The 27019-nt window shown below is 45.4% G+C and overlaps 1 protein-coding gene across 4 annotated transcripts in view; it reads left to right on the top strand.

Annotated features, from left to right (window-relative positions):
* LOC144828987 (sodium-dependent neutral amino acid transporter B(0)AT1-like) overlaps positions 1-27019 on the top strand; it is a 1274746-nt gene that overhangs the window by 1116444 nt on the left and 131283 nt on the right. For all 4 annotated transcript variants that reach the window (XM_078687667.1, XM_078687664.1, XM_078687665.1 and 1 more), the window contains one exon: positions 12706-12868. In XM_078687667.1, the coding sequence (XP_078543793.1) occupies positions 12706-12868 (163 nt within the window). The remainder of the gene's footprint in view (positions 1-12705; positions 12869-27019) is intronic.

Here is a 27019-nt window from a genome sequence, read left to right as displayed (position 1 = left end):
GATAGCCTGTCATCCATACTAGAATAAGCTGGGATTTTAAGATGGGGTCAGTTACTGAAGGAGGGATCATTAATAGCTTGGGACGAGTTACATGATCACATCGGTTCTGGACTGTCCAGATTTAAGTACATCCAATTGGATAGTTGGAGGAGATCCCAGCGCAGCAAAGACGAACACCTTGGGAAAATAAGCGTTTTGGAGCAACAGTTAGTGGAAAGATCAGGGGGAGGAAAGGAGGTAGCCCTATGGTATGGGAGATCCTGGAAGAAATCGACGGGGATTTTGCCCTCCCAGACCAGCTGTGGGGGGTGGCAACCGGCCTTCACTGTGAGGAGTTGTGGCTAAATTCTTTCGCTCTTCTACACAAAATTGTAAAACCATCATGGCTAAGAAGAAACCATCTCTTCTCAGTTCACCGTGCATACATCACGCCATTAAAACTTTCCAAATTTCTCCCTGACAAAAAATGTAACAAATGTAATCTTATGGGAGCATCTGATATCCATATGTTTATGGATTGTCCCGATATAGGCCGGTTTTGGAGAGAAGTGAAGGCTACCCTAAATTCCATTTTAAACACATCACTCTCAATAACACTACCACTTATTATCTTTGGGTTGGAAGACAGCATTACTGGTAAAGCAAGGTCATTTCTCTTTTATGCCATTTTGTTGGCCAGAAGGCAAATCTGTTTGCATTGGGTAGAGAAAACAGCCCCATTACATTCTGGATGGCTCACGTCTTTATATGAAACATCTAAAGCAGATCTCAAAAGATCATGCAGTAAACGCAACCTTTTTTTTTGGGATCTGTTGACCAAGTGGAGATACACTCCGGGTTTTTTTGTTTTTTTTCCCCGGGTCCTATGATTATGCCGTAAACACTCCTTGGACTGGGTCTAGCCTCGACACGATATTGGTCCTACAGGTTGAAATATACCTAGATGGAGTCAGCTTAAACTCCTCAAGCTTTTGGGATTTCTCTGCCACCTTTAAAACAACCCGAGTCCCAGCACAGGAGAGAGGGAAGGAAAAGCAGTCTGGCTCAGCTCCAATGTGAAGGACTCGCTAGGTGGTTGGTATCTCCTATATTGAGGGTAAGGCAAATGAGGACACAAAAAAAAAAAGAACAAGACGTGCAGGGCGAGTGCCGGTCCGGCGAGAAGGGGCAGGACTGCGAGAGCCAATTCCGACGCGTGCCTTCGGATTGGGCCGCGCGACGTCACGTGAGCTGTCTTCGGTTGAAGCTCACGTGCGCGACCCGATCCGAAGGCGTGCGTCGGAATCCGCCGCTGCTATAGGGAATGCTGCGCGCGCGGTCAGGTCTTGTAGCCACATCCCAACTCGTTGTCGGCTGAGACACCAGCTATAGTTCTCTGGCGAGAACGCACTTCGCCCGTCTCTGGGTAGAACGCGCTTCGCGCGTTACTAGCCGAGAACTTAAAAAAGGAGAAACAAAATCCCAGCAAATTAAATTATCCAACAAGATCACAACGCTAGCTAATGACGCACTGGGAAAAAATCCAGCAGGGGGCCTACAAAGTAAACAATTGACGTCAGAACCAAAAGTAAGACAGGAAATAATAATTGAGATATCAAGTTTCTCGGAACAGGCAGACCAAGTACCCACAGAAGCACTTAACAAAACACGCAATAAAAATTAACTAAACCTGGAACAAAGGGCCTATATGGATAGGGAGAACGCGGTGGAAAACAAAAAAAGTACCGCAAATCTGCTTAATCGTAACATCAACTGGGGCCACCAGGCAGATAACAACCTTATTCAATATCCATCAGATGGAAAAGAGGATCTAAATTACAATCTGGAATCTCTAATAAATCTACATGGTGTTCTAGTGAAAACACTAGAAACATCAATCAAAACACTGAATATGCAGTCAGACAAACTTGATATTCAAATAAATTTAATAAGTTTAAACACTGAACATATTTCAGATATAAATAATAAACTTGATACCATGATGAATATACTTGCAAACCCCCAGGATCTAAATGAAATGCGGGCTCAACCTTCCATCTGCCCTTGTAGCCCTATACTCGAAAATCTAATGGAACTACCGACTATACTCAAAAGCATCCTTTATGAATGCAAACATACGAATTGCGAATTTGAAAATGAGGTACCACATGGTAAACACTGTTCATGGGAGGAAAAAAACATCAATAACATCGCCACGAAAAAGATATAAATAATGATGAAAAAGACAAAGTGGAAAAGATGACCAGAAAAACCCTTCAAAAAATTCCCCAAAGAAAAAAAGAACTGAGCATCCCACAACGAAAAGAAAAAAAGTCAAAATCAGGAGAATTAACTGAGGAACCAATAGCACCAGACAACAAATCGTTAGAATTGACTAAATATAGTCACGTTCTGACCATCGAAGTAAATCCACAAACACATAAGCAGACGAGCATAACAAACAATCAACAACCCGCTTTAACAAACAGGCCAAAAAAACGAGCTAGAAAAGCTAGAAATCGACTACGCACCAGCAAAACATTCAATAAACAGGTCCCAGATAATTACCCAATTTTTAACCTCCCCAATGGCATATGGAAACATCAAAAACAACCAGGGAAAGTGGTAGAAAACCAGTCCATTCCCACAGAAGTGTCGCCCCGACCGAAGGTAGCCGTACCAAGAGAAAATAGTCCAGTTGTGGTACCTCGGAGCACCGAGGATAGCAACTATGATCAATCTACAATACATACATTTAAGGGGAGTAGTATAAACTGGAGCTTCGAGAGTAGCGACCCTGAATCATATATAGTAAACAGACCAGAGGGGAGCCTAATGAGACAATTAAAGGGCATTGGAAATAAAACAAACCAATCCACATAGTCAACACAGTTCCAACATGGACAGATTCTGATTGCACAAGATAATGGCGTTCCCACAGATAGAAATACTAATAAAGACCTAAAACCAGGGGTGTGCAGACAAGGATCCTCAATCAATCAATCACAGCATTTATAAAGCGCGCTACTCACCCGGGAGGGTCTCAAGGCGCTGGGGGGGGGGGGGCTACTGCTCGAACAGCCAGGTCTTGAGCTGTTTCCTGAAGGAGAGATGGTCCTGGGTTCGCCGAAGGTGGGTGGGGAGGGAGTTCCAGGTCTTGGCTGCCAGGTAGGAGAAGGATCTTCCTCCGGCAGTGGCTCTGCGGATGCGTGGTACGGTGGCGAGGGCGTGACTGGTTGGTCGTAGCTGGCGGGTGGGCGTGTAGAAGGTCATGCGGTCGTTGAGGTACTTGGGGCCCAGGTCGTGGAGAGCCTTGTGTGCGTGGGTCAGGAGTCTGAATGTGATTCTCTTGCTGACGGGGAGCCAGTACAGGTCTCTCAGGTGTCCGGTGATGTGGCTGTGTCGGTGGATGTCCAGGATGAGTCGTGCGGAGGCGATCTGGATACGCTGGAGTCTTTTTTGAAGTTTGGCTGTGGTTCCGGCGTAGAGGGTGTTCCCGTAGTCCAGTCGGCTGGTGACGAGTGCCTGGGTGACGGTCTCCCTGGTTTCGGTGGGGATCCATCTGAAGATCTTGCGGAGCATGCGCAGGGTGTTGAAGCACGTAGATGAGACGGCGTTGACTTGTCTGGTCATCGACAGGGAGGAGTCCAGGATGAAGCCCAGGTTGGGTGCGTGGTCCGTTGGCTTGGGAGCGGTGCCCAGGGCCGGGGGCTACCAGGAGTTGTCCCAGGCAGAGGGTGAGGATCCCAGGATGAGGACTTCTGTCTTGTCTGAGTTCAGTTTAAGGCGGCTGCTCCTCATCCAGTCGGCGACGTCTTTCATCCCTTCGTGTTGGTTGGCTCTGGCGGTGTTGGGGTCGTTGGTGAGGGAGAGGATCAGCTGGGTGTCGTCGGCGTAAGTGATAATGTTGAGGTCATGTTGGCATGCGATGGCTGCGAGGGGGCTCATGTAGACGTTGAAGAGGGTTGGGCTGAGTGAAGATCCTTGTGGTACGCCGCAGATTACTTCGGTGGCCTCGGATCTGAATGGGGCGAGGCGGACTCTCTGGGTTCTTCCGGTGAGAAATGAGATGATCCATTCCAGTGCTTTCCCTCGGATTCCGATGTTGCTGAGGCGCTTCACTAGGGTGCGGTGGCAGACTGTGTCGAACGCCGCAGAGAGGTCTAAGAGGATGAGGGCCGCTGTTTCCCCGTTGTCGATCAGGGTTCTGATGTCGTCTGTGGCTGCGATTAGGGCGGTCTCGGTGCTGTGGTTGGCACGAAACCCGGACTGCGAGGGGTCGAGGGATCCATTAGTCTCGAGGAAGGCGGCCAGCTGTCTGTTGACGGTCTTCTCGATGACTTTGGCCGGAAAGGGAAGGAGCGAGATGGGACGGTAGTTCTTGAGGTCGGTGGGGTCCGCCGTTGGTTTCTTCAGGAGGGCGGTAAGCTCGGCGTGCTTCCAGCTCTCCGGGAAGGTGGCGGTGTGGAAGGAGGAGTTGATGATGTCCCGGAGATGGGGTGCGATGATGGCGTTGGCTTTGTTGAAGACGTGGTGTGGGCAGGGGTCGGTTGGTGCTCTGGAGAGGATGGAGTTCATCATGTGGGTGGTGTCTTCCGTGTTGATCTGGGTCCAGTTGCAGAGGGTGGTGGTGGCGGGCACTGGTTCGGCGGTAGGGTGCATGGTCTGTGCGTTGAAGCTGTTGTGTATGTCTGCGATCTTGCTGTGGAAGAACGAGGCGAGTGAGTCGCAGAGGTCTTGCGAGGGAGTGATGTCATTGTTTCCGGCGCTGGGGTTGGAGAACTCTTTGACGACGCTGAAGAGTTCCTTGCTGTCGTGGGCGTTGTTGTCCAGTCGTTCTTTGAGTGCCGATTTCTTGGTGGCGCGGATCAGCTGGTGGTGTTTGCGGATGGCGTTCTTGAGGGCGGTCCTGTTGTCTGTGGTCTGGTCGAGCCGCCATGCTTTCTCGAGGGTGCGGCAGTTCTTCTTGGATTCCTTGAGTTCGTTGGTGAACCAGGGGGTTTTCTTGCTGCCGGTTCTGCAGGGAGGGTTCTTTAGTGGTGCCAGGTCGTCGGCGCAGGCGGTCAGCCACTTGGCGAGGTTGCTGGCTGCTACGTTTGGGTCCACTGTGTTGGTGGGTGTGTTCTGGCTGAGGGAGGTGGTGAGCTGCTCGGCGGTGATCTTGCTCCAGCTCCGGTGGGGAACCTGTTGCGGGTGGTGTTGGGGCACCTTCCTGCACAAAAACAATCACTAAAAGCTCTTTCCTCTTTCAATGCGTGCTATAGAATACAGCACGCATTGAAAGAGGGAAAAACGAAGAAAAATTCAAACATTTTTCCTCACTGCGCCTACATTCAGACACATCTCCAAATTGACGATATCTCGTAAATCTGGAGATGTGTATTGTTCCATGGGTGTAGCGTGGGAACACCCACAGCAGCACCCATGAAATGCCCAATCACCGCAAAGTGCTGTGTGTGAAGGGATCGTATTTACAAGGAAAGGAAAAATCACGTAGGGTGACTTTTCCTCTCCTTGTAAATATAGAGGAGCCCCCTGCGCCACCAGTACGTCATCAAAAGTGACGTACTGGTGGTGCTGAAAGCTTGTAAATCTGTCCCAGAGTGTCACTGGGGACCAACTAACCCAAAAGATATGTATAGAAAGCATCCTATGCCAATAATATGTCACTTTTTGTAACATAGTGATTGCGAAAAAAATCGTTCATATTTACAAGGAGAGGAAAAGGCATTCTGTGTAACTTTTCTTTCCCATGTAAATACAACTTCATCATACACACAACTTTATGTTGAAAGGGCGTTCTATAGATGTTGCTTTGCATGTTTGCAGAGAACACTCACAGAACAAGACACATCACCAGATTTATCAGAAATGATAAGTCTGGACATGTGTGTAAATACTGCACCATCCTCCAATTGATGTAGCGATGCACAACAAGGAGAATTCTTTTTATTTCTCCTCATTTTTTCTCTTTCAATATATGCTAAAATCCACACCATACATTGAAGGAGAAAAATGTGTTCATTGTTTTTGTGCAGGAAGGTGAGCCTTTTTGTACAAAAATAAACTACACATGACACAGATATTCTTGCACCATGGTGCAATGGTGCCTATGTCACCACATGGATGTAGTTTAAGCAGCAGTGCAAAGAGAAGCACAGAGTTGCAATACATTATGTATATATGTTGCATCCCTGTGGTTCGGAAGTATCTTAACATGCTGTAGGTAAAGAGCTTACAGTATCATGCCACAGCACTTCCTTACAGTTCTGCAGTCATATATTCACCATACACCACAAATGCATTTTTTCACTCAATTATGTAGTACGTATACATTCATATAAACTTTCACACACTAGCATACATATGCATCTCTTTCTTTAACCAGAGTAGTTAGTTCTGAAAAGAACTTTTTTTTGTACTTTCTTATATATTTTTTGATTTTTTTGACCGTTTTCTTTTTTTTTTTTTTTTTTTAAAGAAAGAAAAGTCAACAGGATGAACAAAACCATGAACTTTGAAGGAATAAAAAAGAAATCTAGCAGCGATGGTTATCAATTGCTCTGCAAACTAGTACTACTGAGTGCTCTCCATAACAAATGAAACTATTGCACTTCACGCAGTGCATTCTAACTTTCACAAATTGGGGACGTATGTCTGGTGGTGATGTTGAAGGTGATGCCCCAGAGGTACTTGCTATTGCCGGTGGTGGAGGTGCATTTTGGCACAGTCTTCTAAATTCTTCGTGAGCAAAGTTCACAGTATGCAGGGATTGGAGGTGCTTGCCCATACTAGCAGTGCCACAGGAGTATTTTTTATTAGGATCTCCTCTGGACAGCACTGCCTGGCAAATCTTGCATGTCACCTTCGTGGCATTACATTTCTTTTGCCCCTCCGGAAAAGTAAAAAATTTCCATACGATGGATGTGTATCTTTCTGGAGGGAGAGGTCCTGGTAGAAATTGTTCAGCAACAAAATCATCAGAATCAGATGATTGTTTCAGCGGTGTAGCAATGTTTTTCTCCAAAAAAGAAATTCAGATTTCCAACAAAGAAAAAGTGAGGTTCTTCTCAGAACAGGGTTTCTCCTAATGAAGGTCTAAGAGGAGTAATTGAAATGGGTTGGGTTCTTCAATAGTTAGAACAGCAAGCGTTATAAACCAATCAAATCTCTTTTTTTTGGTCATATGGGATCCGCGTTAGGTGCGTACACGCAACACACACTTAGCGCGACTCTGCGAAATTGCATTTAAAAGTAATATAAGTTTATTACAACTAAAACAATATTCTTTTTGTTGCCTTAATATTTATATTAAATACATATATATATATCTTTTTGTGTTTTGAAAAATTTTGCGGAAGTCGCTCGCCTACCTCCTTGAAGACGTAGATGACGTCATGCGGAAACTCGCGAGCGTGGCGTGGCGTGATACGTATATGTCACCTATGCGCTTGAAGTCGCGTACGGGTCGCATGGCCATCGCGCATAAAAATGCTCACCCATCGGACACCCTACACGGATCCTACAGAACAGATCGATAGATAGATAGATAGATAGATAGATAGAGATAGATAGATAGATAGATAGATAGATAGGACAGAGTGAGGGCGATAGACAGAGAGATAGGGGTGTAGAGAGACGGGGGTGTAGAGAGAGGGGTATAAAGAGAGAGGGGTGTAGAGATAGAGGGGGATGTAGAGAGAGAGGAGTGTAGAGAGAGAGGGGTATAGAGAGAGAGCAGATATCGTGTATTTGGCCAAATTGTGTGAACTTGGGAAAACACTTTTTGTAATTATTCCTTTGCTCCCTTTTTGGCAAGATTGGAAGTATTTAGAATTAATGTAAAAGGTGCGAGCAAGAGCATAGATAAAAAATGGACTGAATAGTACCTGCGGGGGGGGGGGAGTGCCCAGTCTGATATAGTCACCAAAATGCAATATGACGGTAAATATGAAGCCCTGGGAGCAAGTAGGAGTTAGATCCTAGGCACATCAGACTCTCGTAGTACCTCTGTCCACTGTTTTAAAAATACTAGAGCACTCATAAACAGTCTAATAGAGCAAAGAACCACCACGGTGATACTCCCAGGATTGGTCCTTAGTATTGTTTTTGTTCATGTATCTGGAGCAGTGGCTGTATTTGCGTCTCTGTAGCTGAATAGGGGTACTGCAGCTGATGTGCAGGGCCCCTTTGTGCTGAAGCTCCTCCCTACCTAATTGACACCTCATACACATAACATTAGGGGGTATAGGAATGAGAGTGAAAGGGTTAAAAGTGACTGGGAACCAAAATGACGGCGTAATGGCCAGAGCTGCGACTTTGGGAAACCAGGCTCGAGCATCGGGGTTTGAACAACATAGTGTGATTCGGGGCAATTCACTTAATATCCCTGTGCTGCATACCAAAAATGCATGTGTCCTTGTGCAATGTAACGGGTGCTCATGTAAAGCGCTATAATTCATACTATATACAACTGCACAAAATAAAATCAAAAAAGCATGCGAGTCGTGTACCTCAAAGCCCCAGCCAAAGGAATTTAGAGAAGAGAGAAAGAGCGGCCTGTGTGACACTGGGACAGAAGGTCGGCGCTGCCGGCTCACTCCTTCCCCGTGGCCTGATAAGGTTTTCAGAAGTGGTGTCCTTGCAATGGTGGCATTATGGAGGCTCTGGCGCCTAGGTCATTCTGATCCTGCATGCCTTGGAGCCATCTTTGGATTGCAAGGTATGTGAGACAGTGGGCAGCAGTGCGGTAAGATGGCCAGCACTGTGGTGACGCTGCTTTGTTTGGAGGTTTTAGCACCGTGTCCGCAAACAATCAATGACCAGATGCTCATGTAAAGCGCTATATTTCGTGCTATATCAAACTGCAAAACTTACAAATAAACAAGCAACACAAAGGAGGTGGGGTATAAAGTTACACAACACAGATTGGGTGGTTGGAGAGAAGGTAAACAAGCAATGCACGTTCTGTGCTGGGGGAGGGCCATTTTTAATGACGGCGTAATGGCCAGTGCTGCCGACTTTGGGAAACCAGGCTCGAGCATCGGCGTTGGATCAACATAGTGTGATTCTGGGCAATTCACTTAATCTCCACATGCTGCCTACCAAAAATTAATGTGTCTTTGTGCAACGTAATGGGTGCTCATGTAAAGCACTTTAATTCGTGCTGTATAAAACTGCACAAAATAAAAAATAAAAAGTCGCAGGCAAAGACAATCAATGATTACAAACCTGGGAATAACAGTGAGAGGAAGAGATCGATATGGGGGAAGAAGGGGATATGAAGAAAGAGAGCACTGTGCTAAATCATGTGGTGCAGCACCCAGGTATAACCTGCACCAGCGGGTGTAGTGAGAATTCAAGGACTTTGGAGGCTGCAGCAAGGGAAAGGCAATGGAGCCCATAAACATGAAACAGTGTGCCGTGGTAGGAGCTGTTGTGGACGGCATGAACACAAATGGAACAAGCTCTCCTTCCTTTGAAGTCTGATGGGGGCCGGGGAGCGGATTCCTTTGAAGTCTGATACCGAGGTTCAGTCAAATGGTGTGCGATTTGGCTGGCGATGTGCACGCGCCAGGCTCACATGAACTGTACCTAATCCGCAGTTTGGGTAGACTTTTGAAAGCCTTACTATAATCTCGCCAAACAAGCATTGCTAAAGCAATGCTGTAGGCTTGACCTAAAAAGGGAGACAAAGGGTCTTCCGAAAACTAGAGGCCTATCAGCCTTATAGATGTCTCCCCCAATATCTTTTGTGAAATTATTCTAGCCAGAATCCAACATTGTATCAAGGAAAATAATGTTTTGTCAAATCTACAGGCAGGATTGGGGACTCTACAAGCACCACTAACCAAGTTTTCAGATTTCTTCTGGTCATTTGGAAGAAAGTAACCATCAGAGGAGGCCATTTGTATGTTGTGCTTATAGACTTACAAACAGCCTTCGATTCTATAGATCGTACCCAACTTTGGCTAGCTTTGAGAGAACTAGGACTCCCATCATATTTACTTAACATCTTGATCCGTCTATACCACGACACATATGCAAAGGTCAGGTAGAACTCTGATGGTAGTCTTTCAAAAGATATTCCGTTCGTAAAGGCGTATGCTAAGGATGGGTCCTTGCCCCAACAATATTTACCCTCTATATTCACGGGCTAATAGGAGAGCTGTATAATTGTGCTGGCGACCCCCCCCCCCCCACAATTGTCAGGCAGTGTAGTACCCTTTTTGCTCTTTGCAGATGACACGTTACTCATTGCCAGTACACCTAAGGGGATCCAGAACCTTTTGAACAAATTTGACAAAGCCTGTAAGGATAGAGGTTTAGAAATATACTGCTCCAAGACTAAACATTTAATCCCTAAGTCACACAAGGATAAATTAATGCTGGGCACACAAACCTTGGAGCAGGTTAAGGTATTTGATTATCTGGAAGTACCCATTAGCGACAGGCTGGTCTGGACACCACAAATTGAAAAGATCCTCCATATTGGCCGCTCTCGCCATTATGGTACTTCATAGGGCCAAAGGTCTAGGAGGAGCCCTATACCGGGATGAGTTATGGGGGCTGGAAAATTTCAAGGACCTGGCCCTTGCTGAACATAAATTTATTAGGGCGACCCTGAACCTACCTGTGAATACTCCCTTCCTGCCACTTAGACTTGATCTTGGTCTTAAACCTATTAACCACTTTGCTATACTTTGGGCTCTCCTGTTTTGGATAAGGTTATGGACTAGTAACACACAGGTCCTGGTGAAGGAGGCCCTGGAAAAGCTAATTGCCTGGCTTAAACAAACAGGTCGCATTAAGTGGTTCAACATGATCAAGGATTCGTTTTTAAAACTAGGGTTGGGGTGTATCTGGGAGGAGCCAGGGTCTATAACAAAATTAATGGTTCCCCTTCTTAAAAAAAGGTGTTGAAGGTAATGCACATGGCACTTTAACCTCTAGTTTTTTAAACATTAAAGGATGGTTTGGTTTCGAAATGTTCTTGGATGACATTAAACCCACCCAGGCAAGAGCCTTGTACATCCAATTTAGATACGGAGCTCTCCCTTTAAATTCAAGAAGAAGTACCTGGGAAAATGTGTCTGTAACACCACTGTGCCCCACCTGCCACACTTCCCCCGAGACCCTTGATCACTTTCTTTTATTTTGCCCCTCTTATGGTGACCTTCGGAAAACCTGGATAATGCCTGCCTGCCGTTTATTATCTTTTACATGCCCCAGTGAAGCTCTGCGCATTTTTAGGGCAGATACCACAAGATGGCTCGTATTTGCAATTTCCAGATTTCTGCTCTTTGCCAGGTGGAAGAGGTAAAAAATTATCAAAAATGTTTCTGAGACTTTGATATGAATATGTACATCAAATTGAACTCAGGGAATAGAACAATGAATTGTAATAGTGATTTACTCAGGATCATGGGAAAAGAAGTCTAGTCCAATTCACACTTCAAGAGGTGGACCCAATTCAAAACTTTAACATTTCTAGGCGCTATGATAGCTTGCTTAAAAACATAATTTTTTTATGATGCATTGTAATGTCAAATTGTAACTGTTTTTATGCTTATGACATGTTTCTTTTATGATGTAAAAGATCAAATATTTGCCCGAATAAGTAAATATATATGTATTCAATGGTCTCTTTTGAAATGGCTTTTTCAGATGTTTTTCCAGCCCTTAACTTTTTTTGGCTCGGTTTGAGATGAGGTAGAGGCCTAATTTTTTCGCTTTCACTCAGGAGTAGAGTGACTTGGGCTTTCCTCATTTTCTGAGCCAAATTCTAATCTGGACTTTTTCTGGTGCAGACATAATAATAATATGGACTCTCTGTCCTTCAGAGTCTTGGCAGAAAAAGTTCTGCAATATTAACAATCCCTCTGTATATGGTTGGGATGTAAGCAATATAAACAATCCTTGTGAGGATCTTCTGAAAACAGCCTTGCCTTTCCACAAGATATGCAAGGTCTGCACAGTCTCTTTTTAGGTCCTTCTGACATTTTGAAATGAAGCCAATACACAATACCTTATGCTGAATTCCTTCAAGAATATTCCTAAAGAGGAACAGAGGAGAATCAAGAGTTCACCAGTAGCAAAAACTGAGCAGAGCTCAGGAAGACTACTTCTCACACGACGTGCGGTTAGAAATCCGAGGTTTGGTGGCTCTGCAGGGGCTCGTGGTTTCAGGGCTTTTAACCCATTGGCTCAAGTTTGGGTCTTCTATAAGAATGAGAATTGGTTAACAAATTCAATTGCTTTCACAATGTATTCTTATGTACTCATTTTAGTACTGCTTCCCTGCGGGGCTAATTTCCCCGCTGTGCTGGGAGAGGGGGGGGGGCGCGCAGTGCCCCGGTGCTCGTGACAAGCTCAGCTCGTCATGAGCCACGGTGGCCGTGTGCTCATGACGAGCTGAGCTCGTCATGACCATGCCCATTCCAATGGAACACCTAGCACAGCAGGGGAATTATCCCAGTGTGGGCGCGGCGAAACGGTCATGATGAGCTCAGCTCGTCATGAGCACACGGCCACCGTGGCTCATGACGAGCTGAGCTCGTCATGAGCATGGGAGCGGTTAAGTAGTGTGGGACTCCCACCACGACAACAAGGAAAATTCAAGCATGTGAATATATGAAAGATTCAATCATGGAGAAACATGTCTTTCCTAAAAACATAATCACCCACAGTATGGCAGAATCTTAACATTTCTTTTTCTATTTTTAGATTTAATGATGACATCAAATTCATGATTGGTCACAAACCTAATATATTCTGGCAGGCCACATGGAGGATCATCAGTCCCCTCGTTATGTTAGTCATATTTCTATTTTATTTTGTGGTGAAAGTGAAAGAGGAACTGCTCTACATAATTTGGGATCCTGATTACGTAAGTAAATTAATTGCCATAGTATTTCACAACCTGATCATTTGTAAATCGTATATATCTTATATATGTTTCAGGCTCACACTTAGTCTTATGGTGTATGTAATTAACATGAATGTTCTGTTTCTAGGTATATCTGTTCTTGTACAGCAAAGTCTCTGTGAAAATCCCTATTTGGGATCACTTGACATCTGTCCTTAGGAATCCTTTAAAAGGTGTGTCAGAAGTAATGCTTCAACAGTCAATCTAGATCTCTCCTAGGTGCAACTGAAAGAATTTTCAAATTCAACACTTGGGTCAAATCTGTGCTGGGATAGTTCAAGAAAAAACTTTGCGCAATGTGCAGGATAGATTCTGCCAAGGATTACGTACAGTGCACCCCACCAGCATGTATTCTAGAGGTCCATGGTTCCGTAGGAAAGAGTTTCAATCATCCTAAACTAAGGACCGTCCCTCCCTGCCTTTCCGTGAAGCCCACCTAAACAAGTTCATTATTTATTTATCATAAGTAAAATATCAAACTTTGCAATAATCCTCTTAAAATGATCGGTTACATGTGAAGTCTCTCTGAGTTGTTCTGTCTTTGAGGTAACCCCAGTGCAAGATGGTAAGCTTAACTCACTAGCCATTGTACTTGGCAGCCGGCTACCGGTGGAGGTTTGGCTGTGAGTGCCAAGTTGGCTTTGGGGTAACCCATCAGTGTCTGTTTGTAAGTGGCTCTGCTGTTTAGCACCCCAAGGCCTGCTGTTGCAACCCAGGCTCCCCCATTGGCCCTGCTTTCTAACAGGTCTGGGCACCAATCACCATGTGCTAGATTACAGCTCATGACAATGCTTAGCCTTCTTTTACTTTCCATCTGGCATTAGAAGTTGCCAGCCACTTCTGTGGTTTCCACCTCCAGAGACCCCCTTTTTTAAAAATGTCTCCCTTGAAGGCCCAACGTTAAGAGGGCCAATTCTTATTCTTTGTGTTTTGCACAAATTGTTTCAAATTTGTGCTGCTTTATTGGCCATCTGTTTGGCACTCCCCTCTTCCTTTTCTGGCTGACCACCTCCTTCTTGTTGTGATGACTCTTACTGCTGGTTTTTTTGTTTGTTGCACAACCATATGTGCTCTTCGTTGGCACCCGGGCAGGTGTAGCTCTACATTATCTGTTTTGCCTCTTCCCTGGTCCTCCTGCCTTCTTTCCTCATAATGGTTCTCCTTTGACCTTTTCGGTGTACATTCTATCTAGGTAGGTTGAACGGGGTGGGTTATGAATGTCTGCATTCAAGGTGAATGCATCTCTTCCTGATCAGATAACCTGTGTCTCTTTCTTCTCTGACTATTGCATGTGTCTCTCATATTCACTTGCATATTTCCAAGCAAACCGAACACTTCAAGTTGTATACCCAGGATTGTAACATAATTTTGGACGTTATTGTGACTGTTGCCCAGTGTCTCCTAGTGCCATCTGAATCTTTGTGGTCATTAGCCAGATACACACTCATTTGAGACTTATTGCACATCTTGTCCCTCACCTGGAAAAACAGACAATGGACTGTAATTTAACACATTTTATTATTTCTTCGCATACACTAAAACTGGTTACAGATTGTAGAAGAACCCTTTGATTTTTCAACCTCAGACCAGGCAACTACCTTTTATATTTAACTATTCACTCAATGTGTGGGCGATACATGCATTTCAAACCACCCCAAAAGTTTTCACAAAGTAGAGGGCAGCCACAGTTTTTCTGGAAAAAATCCTGATGTACATTGTGGCAATTGCTTCAAGAAAGATGCCAGTGGATAGAAGGTGTATTGTTTAGTTTTATTTTTGGTCAGATGGACATGAAACTTTCATATCTCTACCTAAGGTCAATGCTTCTGAAAGACAACTTGAGTATAATGACCACAAGCAGGCAATGACAATGTTGGCAAACTGTTTCCAACCTTGAAATAATATAATTTCTACACTAGGAAGTAGAGAGAAAGTGAAACATTAGAATAATTTCTTACTGAACTGAGAAGGTTGCTCAGTCCCTGCAACTTTTGTACCACTACTGACCAAATGATAAGGGATCAGCTAATGATAAATGCTAACAGTAAACAGATTCAAGAATGCGTGTGTGTAATAGGCGATCCCAAACAACAAGACATGATTAAGATTAACACGGGTACAAGAAATGAACAAGGGAAGTCATGATAGGAGATTAAATGAAATTTGTTATATAAGTGGCAAATAAAATAAGAATGAGACCAAAAGATATTGTAATAGTGAATCCAAAGTAGTTTGTTACAGATGTGGTAGTCCAGACCACGTAGTAAATAAAAAGGATGCCCTGCCGTTTTCACAAAGTGAAGTGTTTGCCGATTTATCAGGCACTTTGCAAGAGTCTAACAAAATGAGGGAGGTAACCTCATACTTTAGAAAAGAGACGGGTCTGTGTAACACAAAATGAGAGAATTCTCTTTTCAATGAGGTCATGTTTTAAACAAGATGAAAATACAAGTGGTTATATAAACCTAGCTCCAACTTGGACCATGTGATTAAGATGTTGATATTTACATAAATAAAAATTCAGGTATTATAACGACAATGGAGGGACAGAGAAAAACTACCCACAGGTTACTATCCACTCTGCTAGAATATGTTGCAGTAATGGCTGAAAAATACAATCACTACAGAAAACAATCAACAATCATGTACTCATACACAAGTTATTTATTTAAAACTATAATACTTACATGTAAAAAACAAAATGGCTTAATTATAAAAAAAAATCAAATATTCATTTGTAAAATACAAATTCATGTACCTCCAGTTTATAAGAAAAAAAACTTTTCTTCTTGATTACATGAATGACATCTATATTCATTTTGTTGTTCCAAAACAAACTATAAAATACAAATTAAAGTTGTCCCAAAGAATAAAAAATTATGTCGACGTGGCGTTTTGGTACAAAGTTTCTTTGCCTTTTTCAGCACAGAAAATATTTCAGTCTTATCAGGTAAAATTCAGAGACCCAGAACATAAGTTGTCTCCTGCTGAAATGGCAATAATAGGTGGAGGAGAACTGTATTTTATTTCTGTAGTCCACTAACCATAGGAATCTATGTGGTCGTCTCTCAGTTGTATTCGACTCACACATCATACTGGATGAAAGAAGTGAGACGGAAGGCTGGTAGAGTGAATAATCGAACATACTGTGTCGAGTGATTACTTAACCTGGGCTTTTATAACCTGGGCCGCTACAATTGAGCCTGATAGCAATTTTAAAAAGCAAGGCAATAGTGCAGAAATATCAGGAATTGCCAGACAATCTCTATGCTCTACCATACACATCTGAATCAGGGAAATTTAACAACGATGCCAAAAGTATGAGTCGAATACAAATGAGAGATGACCACATGGAGACCTATTGCTTTTTCAGCCAACTGCAGACCGGCTGTCTATGCACATTTAACACAACATGGAGACCCTAATGTGGGAGCTCCTGTAATCTTTGTAGTAGAAGCAGGTGCTACCTTCCGATTTGACGTTTATTATTCTTGGGCCACCTTTCCAGATAACACTTTTTATGAATACACTGTCTCACAGGCACCTGCTGCATATAGACCTTAATACAATAGAAAGTGGCCCCAGTATTTAAGGACTGACTAAACTTAAGACAAGTTAGAATCATAAACACATAATATTATTTCTCAAAAAGGACTTTCTCAAAAGCAAATGCTATTTAATCACATTGCGACACAAAAATTACTTGGCATATAGAGATAAAAAAATACTATAATATATACAAACGATGCCCAGCAGGACAGAGAAGTAAGGGGATGGGTAAGTGAATTGGAGGGAGGATACGTGATCATATGAGAAACATGGAAATAAGGGTTAAATCGCAAATCAATTTTAGGAACCAGATCAGACTTTCAAAATCAAGCCAATGATATATGAATTTGCATACAATTCGTACCTAGCTAAACCCAATTAATGAAACACAATAAATAGTCTCTGTTATTTCAAGGGCTAGCATCAAGCAAAACAAAGGAAATGTCGACATTTCGACCCCAGAATTTCAACGTAGGTTGGTTGGCACCTTACAACGGGGTCTTCATATAGACATTATGCACTTGTTGAAATTCCTCTTACGGTCTAGGAACACCAGACTTGGTTTAATGGCACCCTTCCCCATGTGCCTAGGTCAGTTTGAATGAGTCCTCTCAGTAATGAGGGGGCTACTTGGCCGGCATTAGCTGGATATACACCATATCCAGATTTAGGCACTTTAAATCTAGTTTAAACCCGCAGTTTGTACAATGTTATTCTCATCTTATACAGATGTTTGACTCAATTTACTTTGCGTACATTATTAGCTGGTCCAGCTAGACTTGGCCTGCAAGTGCAAGCCCAGTTGCCTGCAGCACCTGTAATTAGTCCTATCATTGCTCATTCAGTTAAGGGCAAACATCCTACTAATTGTGAGGAAATTCCTTTTTCGATTGCCCAAAAAATAGATCAACTTGAAGCTGTGTTTCCCCTATGGGACCACATGACAAGTACTGAATTGTAACTATGTGCTTACCTACTGGACTGGTTCCCACTCTTGCAGACTGCAACACCTGGAGGACTATTTTTGCCACAGTCTATACTCTCTGTCAGGCACTCCATCAATGGCCATTCACCCAAACGTCCTCAAACTGATACAGGTCCTGCCCTAGGTTTTGGGATGAAATTAATGGGTAATTGTTCCTTAGTCTCTGAAATGATTCTTTCTAATTTGAAGGTGAAGCAGCATCTTTGGCTATTCACCAGCGACTTACTGTGGTGGCAGTTGCTGATTGCGAATATGAGTTGCCTATAATTATTACTAATGTATATACATTGCTAGGATGCAATCATTTGGGAACCAGACCTTCAATACCACCACTTGGCAAGCCTAGCACTGACAAGGATGCCAGCCCAGCCCATGAGTTTGCTAAACAACAGAAGGATAAACCTTGAGGAGGTTTTCTACCCTCAAAGGTCTTGAGACCTCTCCGACCGACCCCTGCCCCCACCACGTCTTCAACAAGGCCGACGCTGTCATCGCACCCCACCTGCGGGACATCATCAACACCTCCTTCGACACAGCCACCTTCCCTGAGAGCTGGAAGCACACCGAACTCAGCGCTCTACTAAAGAAACCAACAGCGGACCCCACCGAACTCAAGAATTACCGCCCCATCTCGCTCCTCCCGTTCCCAGCCAAAGTCATCGAGAAGACCGTCAACAAGCAGCTGTCCGCCTTCCTCGAGACGAATGGATCCCTCGACCCCTCACAGTCTGGCTTCCGAGCCAACCACAGCACCGAGACCGCCCTCATCGCTGCCACCGATGACATCCGAGCCCTGCTGGACAACGGTGAAACAGCGGCCCTCATCCTCCTAGACCTCTCCACGGCGTTCGACACTGTTTGCCACCGCACCCTAGTGCAGCGCCTCAGCAACATCGGAATCCAGGAGAAGGCACTGGAGTGGATCATCTCCTTCCTCGCTGGAAGGACACAGAGAGTCCGCCTACCACCGTTCAGATCGGCAGCCACGGAAGTCATCTGCGGCGTTCCCCAGGGCTCCTCGCTCAGCCCCACCCTCTTCAACATCTACATGAGCCCCCTGGCGGCCATCGCACGTCAGCACAACCTCAACATCATCTCCTACGCCGACGACACCCAGCTGATCCTCTCCCTGACCAACGACCCCGCCGCCGCCAGAACCAACCTCCACGAAGGGATGAAAGACGTAGCCGAGTGGATGACGACCAGCCGCCTGAAACTAAACTCAGACAAGACGGAAGTCCTCATCCTGGGCTCCTCGCCCTCCGCCTGGGACGACTCCTGGTGGCCCCCCGCCCTGGGCATCGCACCCAAACCGACAGACCACGCACGCAACCTGGGCTTCATCCTGGACTCCTCCCTCTCCATGACCAGACAAGTCAACGCCGTCTCCGCGTCCTGTTTCAACATCCTGCGCATGCTACGAAAGATCTTCCGGTGGATCCCCACCGAGACCAGGAAGACGGTCACCCAGGCCCTCGTCACCAGCCGACTAGACTACGGCAACGCCCTCTACGCCGGAACCACCGCCAAGCTCCAGAAGAGACTCCAGCGGATCTAGAACGCCTCAGCCAGACTCATCCTCGACATCCCCCGACGCAGCCACATCTCCGGACACCTGAGAGACCTGCACTGGCTCCCCGTCAACAAGAGAATCACCTTCCGTCTCCTCACCCACGCACACAAAGCCCTACACGACCAAGGCCCGAGCTACCTCAACAACCGCCTCAACTTCTACGCTCCCAAACGCCACCTCCGTTCGACCAACCACGCCCTCGCCGCCGTCCCCCGCATCCGAAGAGCGACAACAGGAGGAAGGTCCTTCTCCTACCTGGCCGCCAAGACCTGGAACACCCTCCCTACCGACCTCCGCCTGACCCAAGATCACCTCTCCTTCAGGAAGAAGCTCAAGACCTGGCTGTTCGAGCAGTAGCGGCACCCCACCCCCCCCAAGCGCCTTGAGACCCATTGGGTGAGTAGTGCGCTCTATAAATGCCTTGATTGATTGATTGATTGAGAGAAATGGTACAATTTTTGTGATCGCACTAAAATCAAGCCCCCAGGCAGGTATCAGGTTCCTGATACATGGTCTTGTCATTCCTTTTAGGAATCATCTGACCAGCACTACGACAGAAGAGGGTGATCTGAACGCAGACAAGAAAAGTATGTGAAACTAAAGAGGGAGACACAACTCTCATCTGACGTGAATATAAAAAAGGAGGACAAAACTCCTCAGTATAAATCCCTATTTAAGAAAAACAAAGTAGCAGCATTGACTGTTAAACATGCCACAGACAGTGATAACCCTCCTCCTGAACAGAAGCTGGGAGGTGACTCTCCTCAGCTGTGTGGCAGAGGTCACGATAGTATTCTGGAATCTCCAGGAGGTTCTGGTATCGAAAGCAACTGATACCTTTGTTACAGTTTAAACCGCGGATAAACAGGTTGCCCCTCCAGACAAGTTAGATCACTTATATATACAAATTGAAGGTGATGTTAAACACACCATTAAATCAATATTATGGGACAAAGTAGCTACTTTTAATGAAATCCTCTTGGTGGAAGTCGATATGCCCCCATGATTTGTACCTGCATCCCCTTAGAGTGAGGATGTAATTGTTACTTCCTTTTCTCACCTTGTCCATGGTGAAGTAAACAAGCATATGCTTACGAATGGCCTCTTGCTTTGGCTCCTGCCCTTTGCCTTAAACATGTGGGTTGGGATAAGGATTTTCCCTATCATATTATTCCTACATTGTCCACTCCACAGATACAGCCACAATATCATATTAAACGGGACACTTTAAAGAAATTCTTTCCCAGTTGAAGTACCTGGGAGTAATTGAACCCTGTGTCTCTCAAATGAATAATTATCTTTTTCATTCTTATGGCATTGTCTCAGATTATAGACATTTAAATTGTCATGCACGAACATTTGCAATGCAAAACATGCACAGTACCGCACTCATAAACATTGTAGCCTGTGAAAAAAATAAAACCTCATTGAACATTTCCAGTGGTTTTTTCAGTCAGAATTTGGCTGCTGAGAGCTGAGACTGGTCTGCTTTTAGTGCCATGGGTTTTCAGATATGCTATGAATGACTTCCTATGGGGTTAAAGAATAGCCCCAGAGGTTTTGCGGCAGGTATTGTGTTGATTCTTCATGACATTGGCACTGACGCTCTTTCTTCTGTGGATGATATCTATTTGAGGGACGATGAATTGAATCCCCACTTAACCAGAATAGATTGCATAATATTGGGGGTTTTATGGCCATTAGGGTCATTGTCCACATTGCTACGTTAACATGAGCTCTGCTGCCATAATGCTGCTTTTGCACACGTTACTACATGACTTTATTTTTGCAAGACTCTGTTTATGCCTTTCACATGAGAACTGTCTGCTTTCTACGTTCTCCGCTGAGTTCCTGGAGTTTAGTCTGAACACGATGTGCAAGGTCGATAAACAATGCTCCTTGTTATTCCGTTCTGGTCAGTCCTTGGCACCTAGACATAACATGCTAAACACAGTTGCAATGCTGGACACTTGTGCTTTGATATTATGGGGATGCATGCTGTTTTAACACACACTTGGAGAGAGCCCTTTCCATGGAGAAGAGCTATGCTGTTCCTATGATGTAAACCTTATTTCCAGGCTTTAAGGTATGGGGTCTGCTGACAAAGCCCAGAGATCTAATGAAGTTCTTCCAGTCAAGGGGAGAGTGGTTAGGCTTTCGAGTCCCTTTTCCACTGTCTTTATATAATGGCTTCCCCCTTTGTACTTTATGGCATTGTAACAAAGCTAATTATTTTAAGTTTATGCATTTTGCTGCTGGTAGTGGCTCCTATACTGTATGTAGAGCGCGATAGCTAAAATAAAAATGTTGAACTATTATAGAGACTCTGCCAATTTTATTGTGGACAAGTGCGAGTGAGCGAGCGAAAGAGTATGTCTTGCTACAGCGATTCCAGAGAAAGTCGGGAGTGTTGTGTTCTGGGTTGTCTAATCATTTTTAGCTTATGATTTTTGTAGGAGAATGAATGAGACACTATAGATAGTCGGTTTTGAGACTTTTGGCACTAAGGTGGTAGGTTGGTACACCCCTATTTTTCCTGCGTATAGTTCTGTGTAGGTGCAGAATCCCTGCAACATAGCACTACCAGTGTTTGGTCTGATTCTTATCTGCTAGACTCTTGAGTAGTGCTTGTGCTTGTCCACAAAACCCTTGCTTCTGTTTCCGGAGTCAGCTGTGACGGTGTAGCCTCCTATATTGCGATATATTATAGGTTTTTCAAGCTTGAAATGTAAAAGGTCTTTCTTTTTCTTTTAATCCCATGTTGCACTGCCATGCCTAGGTTGTTATTTTTTCTTATCATTATGGCAGTTGCCATAACAGCTGTAGGAGAGTAGGGTCTGCTTCCTATGGTTGCCCCCACTTTTTTGCTGTGATTCTCTGGTTTTTCGACTTTAGTCTGGCTGTGGCCCTGCTAATCAGGCTCACAGCCTAGCTGTTCTCTCTCTAAATTGATACCATGTACTTTAGGTACATACCAGATTGGTTACTGGGTCACCCTTGTGAGCCCTTGTATAGTGTGCCATAGGTACCAAGGGCATAGATGCACCCTAGGCCTACCAGGGGCTGCAGCATGTATTATGCCACCCCTGGCTGGCCCTCCAAACTGACACCACAGGTCTGCAACTGCAACCTGGGTAAGGTGGTGTAATCACCCCTTACTTAGATATAGTATACCTATATCTACATATATATATATATATATAGACACATAGGAACCTATAAGCCCCTCCTATGGCAGGCCTCGACAATCCTGGAGGTAGAATGCTTGGTTTTATGTGAGAGGGTGCCCTAGCATGAGCTAAGCCCCTCTGCAGCTATCGGAACCATCTCCTTATAGCAGTTCCATGATATAGCCATACCATATACTCTTTTTTTTTTTGTCCCTATTCCCCACCCAATCTTGCTCCATTCGACCCTAGCGGTATCGACACATTGCCTCAGGAAAACTGGATACATAGGCATCTGAGGGTTTGACCTGTGCCTATCAGTATTGCCAGATACTCAAAGGTTTTTTAAGGAGACCTGTGGGGGAGCCACCTTACAGGGCATTAACCAACCCATCCACAACAGGGCACAACCTGTCTCTGGGTATACCTGAAAAATAGTAGGGCAGCATAATCATCGGACAGGGGGAAGAAAAAAAAACCATCCAGCATCAGTGTTACCCCCAAGAGGTTCCAAAAAACTTGTTTATTTTGGTTGCCAAATCTCATTAAATCCAATCTAGAAACCTCCAATATTAATGACTGCCAGTCCACAAAAGAGGGTGATTTCTCTCCTGGCCAACAGGATAGCATAGAAAATAAGTTGTTTTGCGGGGCCTATAATACCCTCCTATAAGCCAAATATTACCAATGAGGGGTTGATTATAATGGGGCAGCCAAGCGATGTTGTAAAAAATCTACTTGTGGAGTCCCAAAAGGAAGACAGGGCTGGGCAGTCGAAAAACATGTGAAGATCAGAAGCTGCTATTGTCCCGCACCTCATACATAATGCTGGCGAGTCCTTTGAAAATGTTGAAAGCCTCTGAGGTGAATAATAGGCCCTATGCAAAGTGAAGAGGTGATTCCTTCGGAGCCAAGCCGGTTTAACAACATCCCACAATGTCTTACAGGAGTTTAGCCATAGATGTTCAGTCTCCTGGTCTGATAGGGAACTACTCCAAAGCTTATCGGCCAGTTTGAATTCACCATCTACCTCATCTAGTATTACATGGTACCAGAACGAAACTTCCTTTTTTGCCGGGATTTTATTAATAATCTGAGACTCTAGATGGTTACCTCCTCCAACTGGGTATTTACTCTGGGTGGCTATCTGCGACTGAGCCCAACTAGCCATCTGTAAGTATTTAAACCTAGAGAGGCTAGAACCAACCCTTTTCCTGAGAGATTCCCACGAAATAAGGACTCCTTCCACAAACAGGTCTCCCCAAACCTCCACCCCCACTTCTCTCAGAGGTAAGACCAGTCTATCTTTGAGCCACCCCGGACCCCCTGGTGAATCCCACAAAAGAGCCATACTAGAAAAGTACCCTAGAGATACCAAGCTTCTCAGCTTAGTCCATGTTCTAGCTAAGCCCTGTAAAACCTTTAGCTTTATTATTTTTTCTAATTTGGGATCCCCAAATTTGAAGAAAAAACCCTCATGTGAAAGCATGGCCCCACTTAGCATAGCCCGAAACATACAACCCACACCTGTGTTGGTGGGCATCTTCAGTAGCATGCGAGAAGGGGAAAGTTGGAATGCCCATGTGTAGGAGAGTAGGGTCTGCTATCCTATGGTCACCCCAAATTTTTGCTTTTTGCTTCACTGGTTTATGACTTAATGTGGTTGTGGGCCTGCTAATCAGACCCACAGCCTGCTGTTCTCTCTTTAAATTATAACCCATGTACCTTAGGTGCATAACGAAATTGGAACTGGTTCACCTTATTGGCCCCTGTAACAGTGTACCCAGGTACCCAGGGCATAGGTGCTTCCAAGGCCTACCAGGGGCTGCAGCATGTATTGTGCCACCCCTGGCCTGGCCTCCATATTTGACACAACTGGCTGATCACTCAGCTGGGGTAAGTCGGTGTAACCACCCCTTACTTAGGTGTAGTATTCCTATACCTAACCTAAAATGGACACATATGTTCCTATCAGTCACTCCTATGGAAGGCCTCATCAATCCTGGAGGCAGAGTGCTTGGAAATATGTGAGATGGTGCTCTGGCATGAGCTGAGCCTGTCTACAGCTTTCGGAACCATGTCCTTTAGCTGTTTCATGATATTGCCATACCATATACTCTTAAGTGCATTATGAACCTCGCGGTTAAATGCTATCTTGGGTTTGGCTTTATCAAAACATGTCGAGTAAGGTGTCATACGAATTGGAATACTACCCCCTCGGCAGTTCTGGCGACGGGGGTAGCATTCCACCCTTCTAGAGGGACACAACATGTACCTAGCCTGAACCCCGGTTAAAGTTAAACAGAGCCTTAGCATCCCAAAATGGATGCTGCCACCACAGACACAAGTCTGACCTCCTGCTGCTGGGAGTCCTTCCAGCGAGGGCAGCTTGGACAAAGGGTTTCCTGCCTGGAGAGGTGCTAGCACCACTCCAGACAGGATTTTGTGTAATGGGTAGGACAGGGCTGAATAGAATCAGACATGCCTGGGGCACACAAGGTGTCCCTGTGCATAGGCCAGTTCAAACCGGTGCTGGGGCTTTCCAGCCCCAGTCCTGGCGCGAAACTGGACAAAGGAAAGGGGGTGTAACCACCCCCTTCCTGGTTCCACCCAGAGGAGGGACCTAGTAGGTGATCCGGCCCCCCAGATTCGAATAAGAGTGGGAGCTGTGTCCTGAGACTTCAGATCATCCTGAATCAACTTGAAATAGAAGAAGACTGGACTTCGACATTCTGCTGCACAGAAGACGGAAGAGAATCTCCCCTGTGGCCAAGGAGTGACCACCCTGTGAACACAGGCACCAACCAGCAACTCGACGTCTGCTTTGCCGCCGCCTCCCGCCGGAGCCCAAGCCCAGAGCCTGACAAGACCCAGACTCCCAGACTTCTCACCGCCCGATCCACAGTCCCTGCAAAGAAGGGACCCGTGGAGGCTCCGAGAGACGTGGGACCGGACATCTTGGAAGACCCCCGAAACGCTGACTGCGCAGCATCAGAGGCACCCTCGACGCTGTGCTTTGCGGTTTGAGAAGCCCTGACCTCGAGCAGCCCTTGCACCAAGGATCAGCCCCCCAGCATCTCCACGATCTGCGTGGGGCCTTTTTGCACCGTGCCACTCGACGCGCCATCCCGGCCACTTGCCACGTGGCTAGCGGCCATCTTGGCGACGAAACCTACAACTTTCACTGTGGGTCTGGTTACTCCAGACTTGCCCTTGCTCCTGTAAAAAGGAGTACCTGCTCTGACCTTGCTGGTCCGAGTAACAAGCCTTTTTTGATTCCTGCGTGGCTTGCACTAGCCAAGGCCTGTTTGCTTCAATCAAGTTGCCGACACCGCCAACAGCGAGAAGCCTGCGTGGGACAGCTTGTGACCGACTCCTGGACGTCTTCGACCCCTCGTGTCCACGTGGCTGCAGAGAGAAGCTACACCTCGACGCCTGTTTGCATCCAACATCGCCTGGTTCCACTCTGGTTCCACGGTAGTCACTGGCTAGTGACTTTGAACATTGTCCCCTCTGCTTTCAGGTCTTCACCTCTTCAGATCCACCCTTGGATCCACCGGAACTCTTCACATCGAGTCGCCTGCAGCATCTTCAGCTCCAAGCACCATCGACCTGCGTGACGAAACCCGACACTACTTCGACCCTGTGCACCCGCTTCCTGTGGGTGAGGTAACTCAGTTCCGCCGGTGTTCCCACACTGGTACACACCTCTAGGGTCTGTGTCTAAAGTTTCATCCTTCTAGGTCACTCGGAAGGTTCCTTTTTAACTAACTTTGTAACTTTTACGCACCATTGACATTGCATTGGTAAAGCGTGCACTTTCCGCACTGCACCGAGTCCCGCGGGCCTTTCCCGACTTCTTCACTGCTAGTCCCGAACAGCTCCAGCGATTCCCCAGGCCCTAGGCCTCTTCACTTTCCCCATAGTGGTTCTTATACCACTATTTTAGTATATGGTTTAGGTGGCCCCTAGGGCTCATCCATATTGTGCAACTTTTGTGTATTTAAACTGTGTTTTGTTTTAACGCATTTGCTTCTGTGCTCATAAAGAGTATCAGGGATATTTGTAGTAATAAATCTATATATATTTTCAATATATATCTGTGTGGTGTCCTTTCATTTGGTATTCAAGGGATTGTATATGGTAAAACAGCTTGCTTCACATGCCTTTACAGAGTTTAGCCTAAGACTGCTTAGTCCATGCTACCCCTAGGATAGCTTGTCTATAAGGTTGACTTTACAACCTGCACCATAAGGGGTTGCTTGGCATGGTACAAGGTGATCACTAGAACTAGTGAGCATCATATACCAGGCCAACTTCTCACATTGGTGAGCAGCGGATTGGGATTTGAGCTTGCTGTTGTTTTACCATTACAATCTTTGAAAATATCATTTGAAAGATCATACAGGTACCTGATAGGTACACTAAAACAAGACTAGATATACTTAAGTTCTACTGAACTTAGTTGTTGTAGAGGATAGGGAGTAGCACACCCTGACTACAACTACTAGATAGGTTTTGTAGGAAAACACAAGTGTAGGTAGATTGCAACACATCCACCACACTAGAGCAATGTCTGGAGCAGAGGGATCCACTGGAACCACCTCTGTTGAGAGTGACCCTCCAAGGGCACCATCCAAATTTGCTACCTTTCCATTTAAGGAACTGAGGCAACTGTGTTCCATGAGAGGAATCAAAACAGGTCCTACTCCTACAGCAGGACACCTCAGAGAGCTGTTAGACCAGTCTGAAGCTCTAAAGAACTCCAAGCCAGGCACCTCAGGGACTGGTGAGGAAGTTTCTCCCTCTGAAGATGATAACCCTGATGCCCCTACCCC

Source organism: Lissotriton helveticus, chromosome 4_1, assembly GCF_964261635.1.
Source record: "Lissotriton helveticus chromosome 4_1, aLisHel1.1, whole genome shotgun sequence".
NCBI lineage: Eukaryota > Metazoa > Chordata > Amphibia > Caudata > Salamandridae > Lissotriton > Lissotriton helveticus.
Note: the sequence above shows the minus strand (reverse complement) of the source record. Positions and strands in the feature narration are given on the sequence as shown.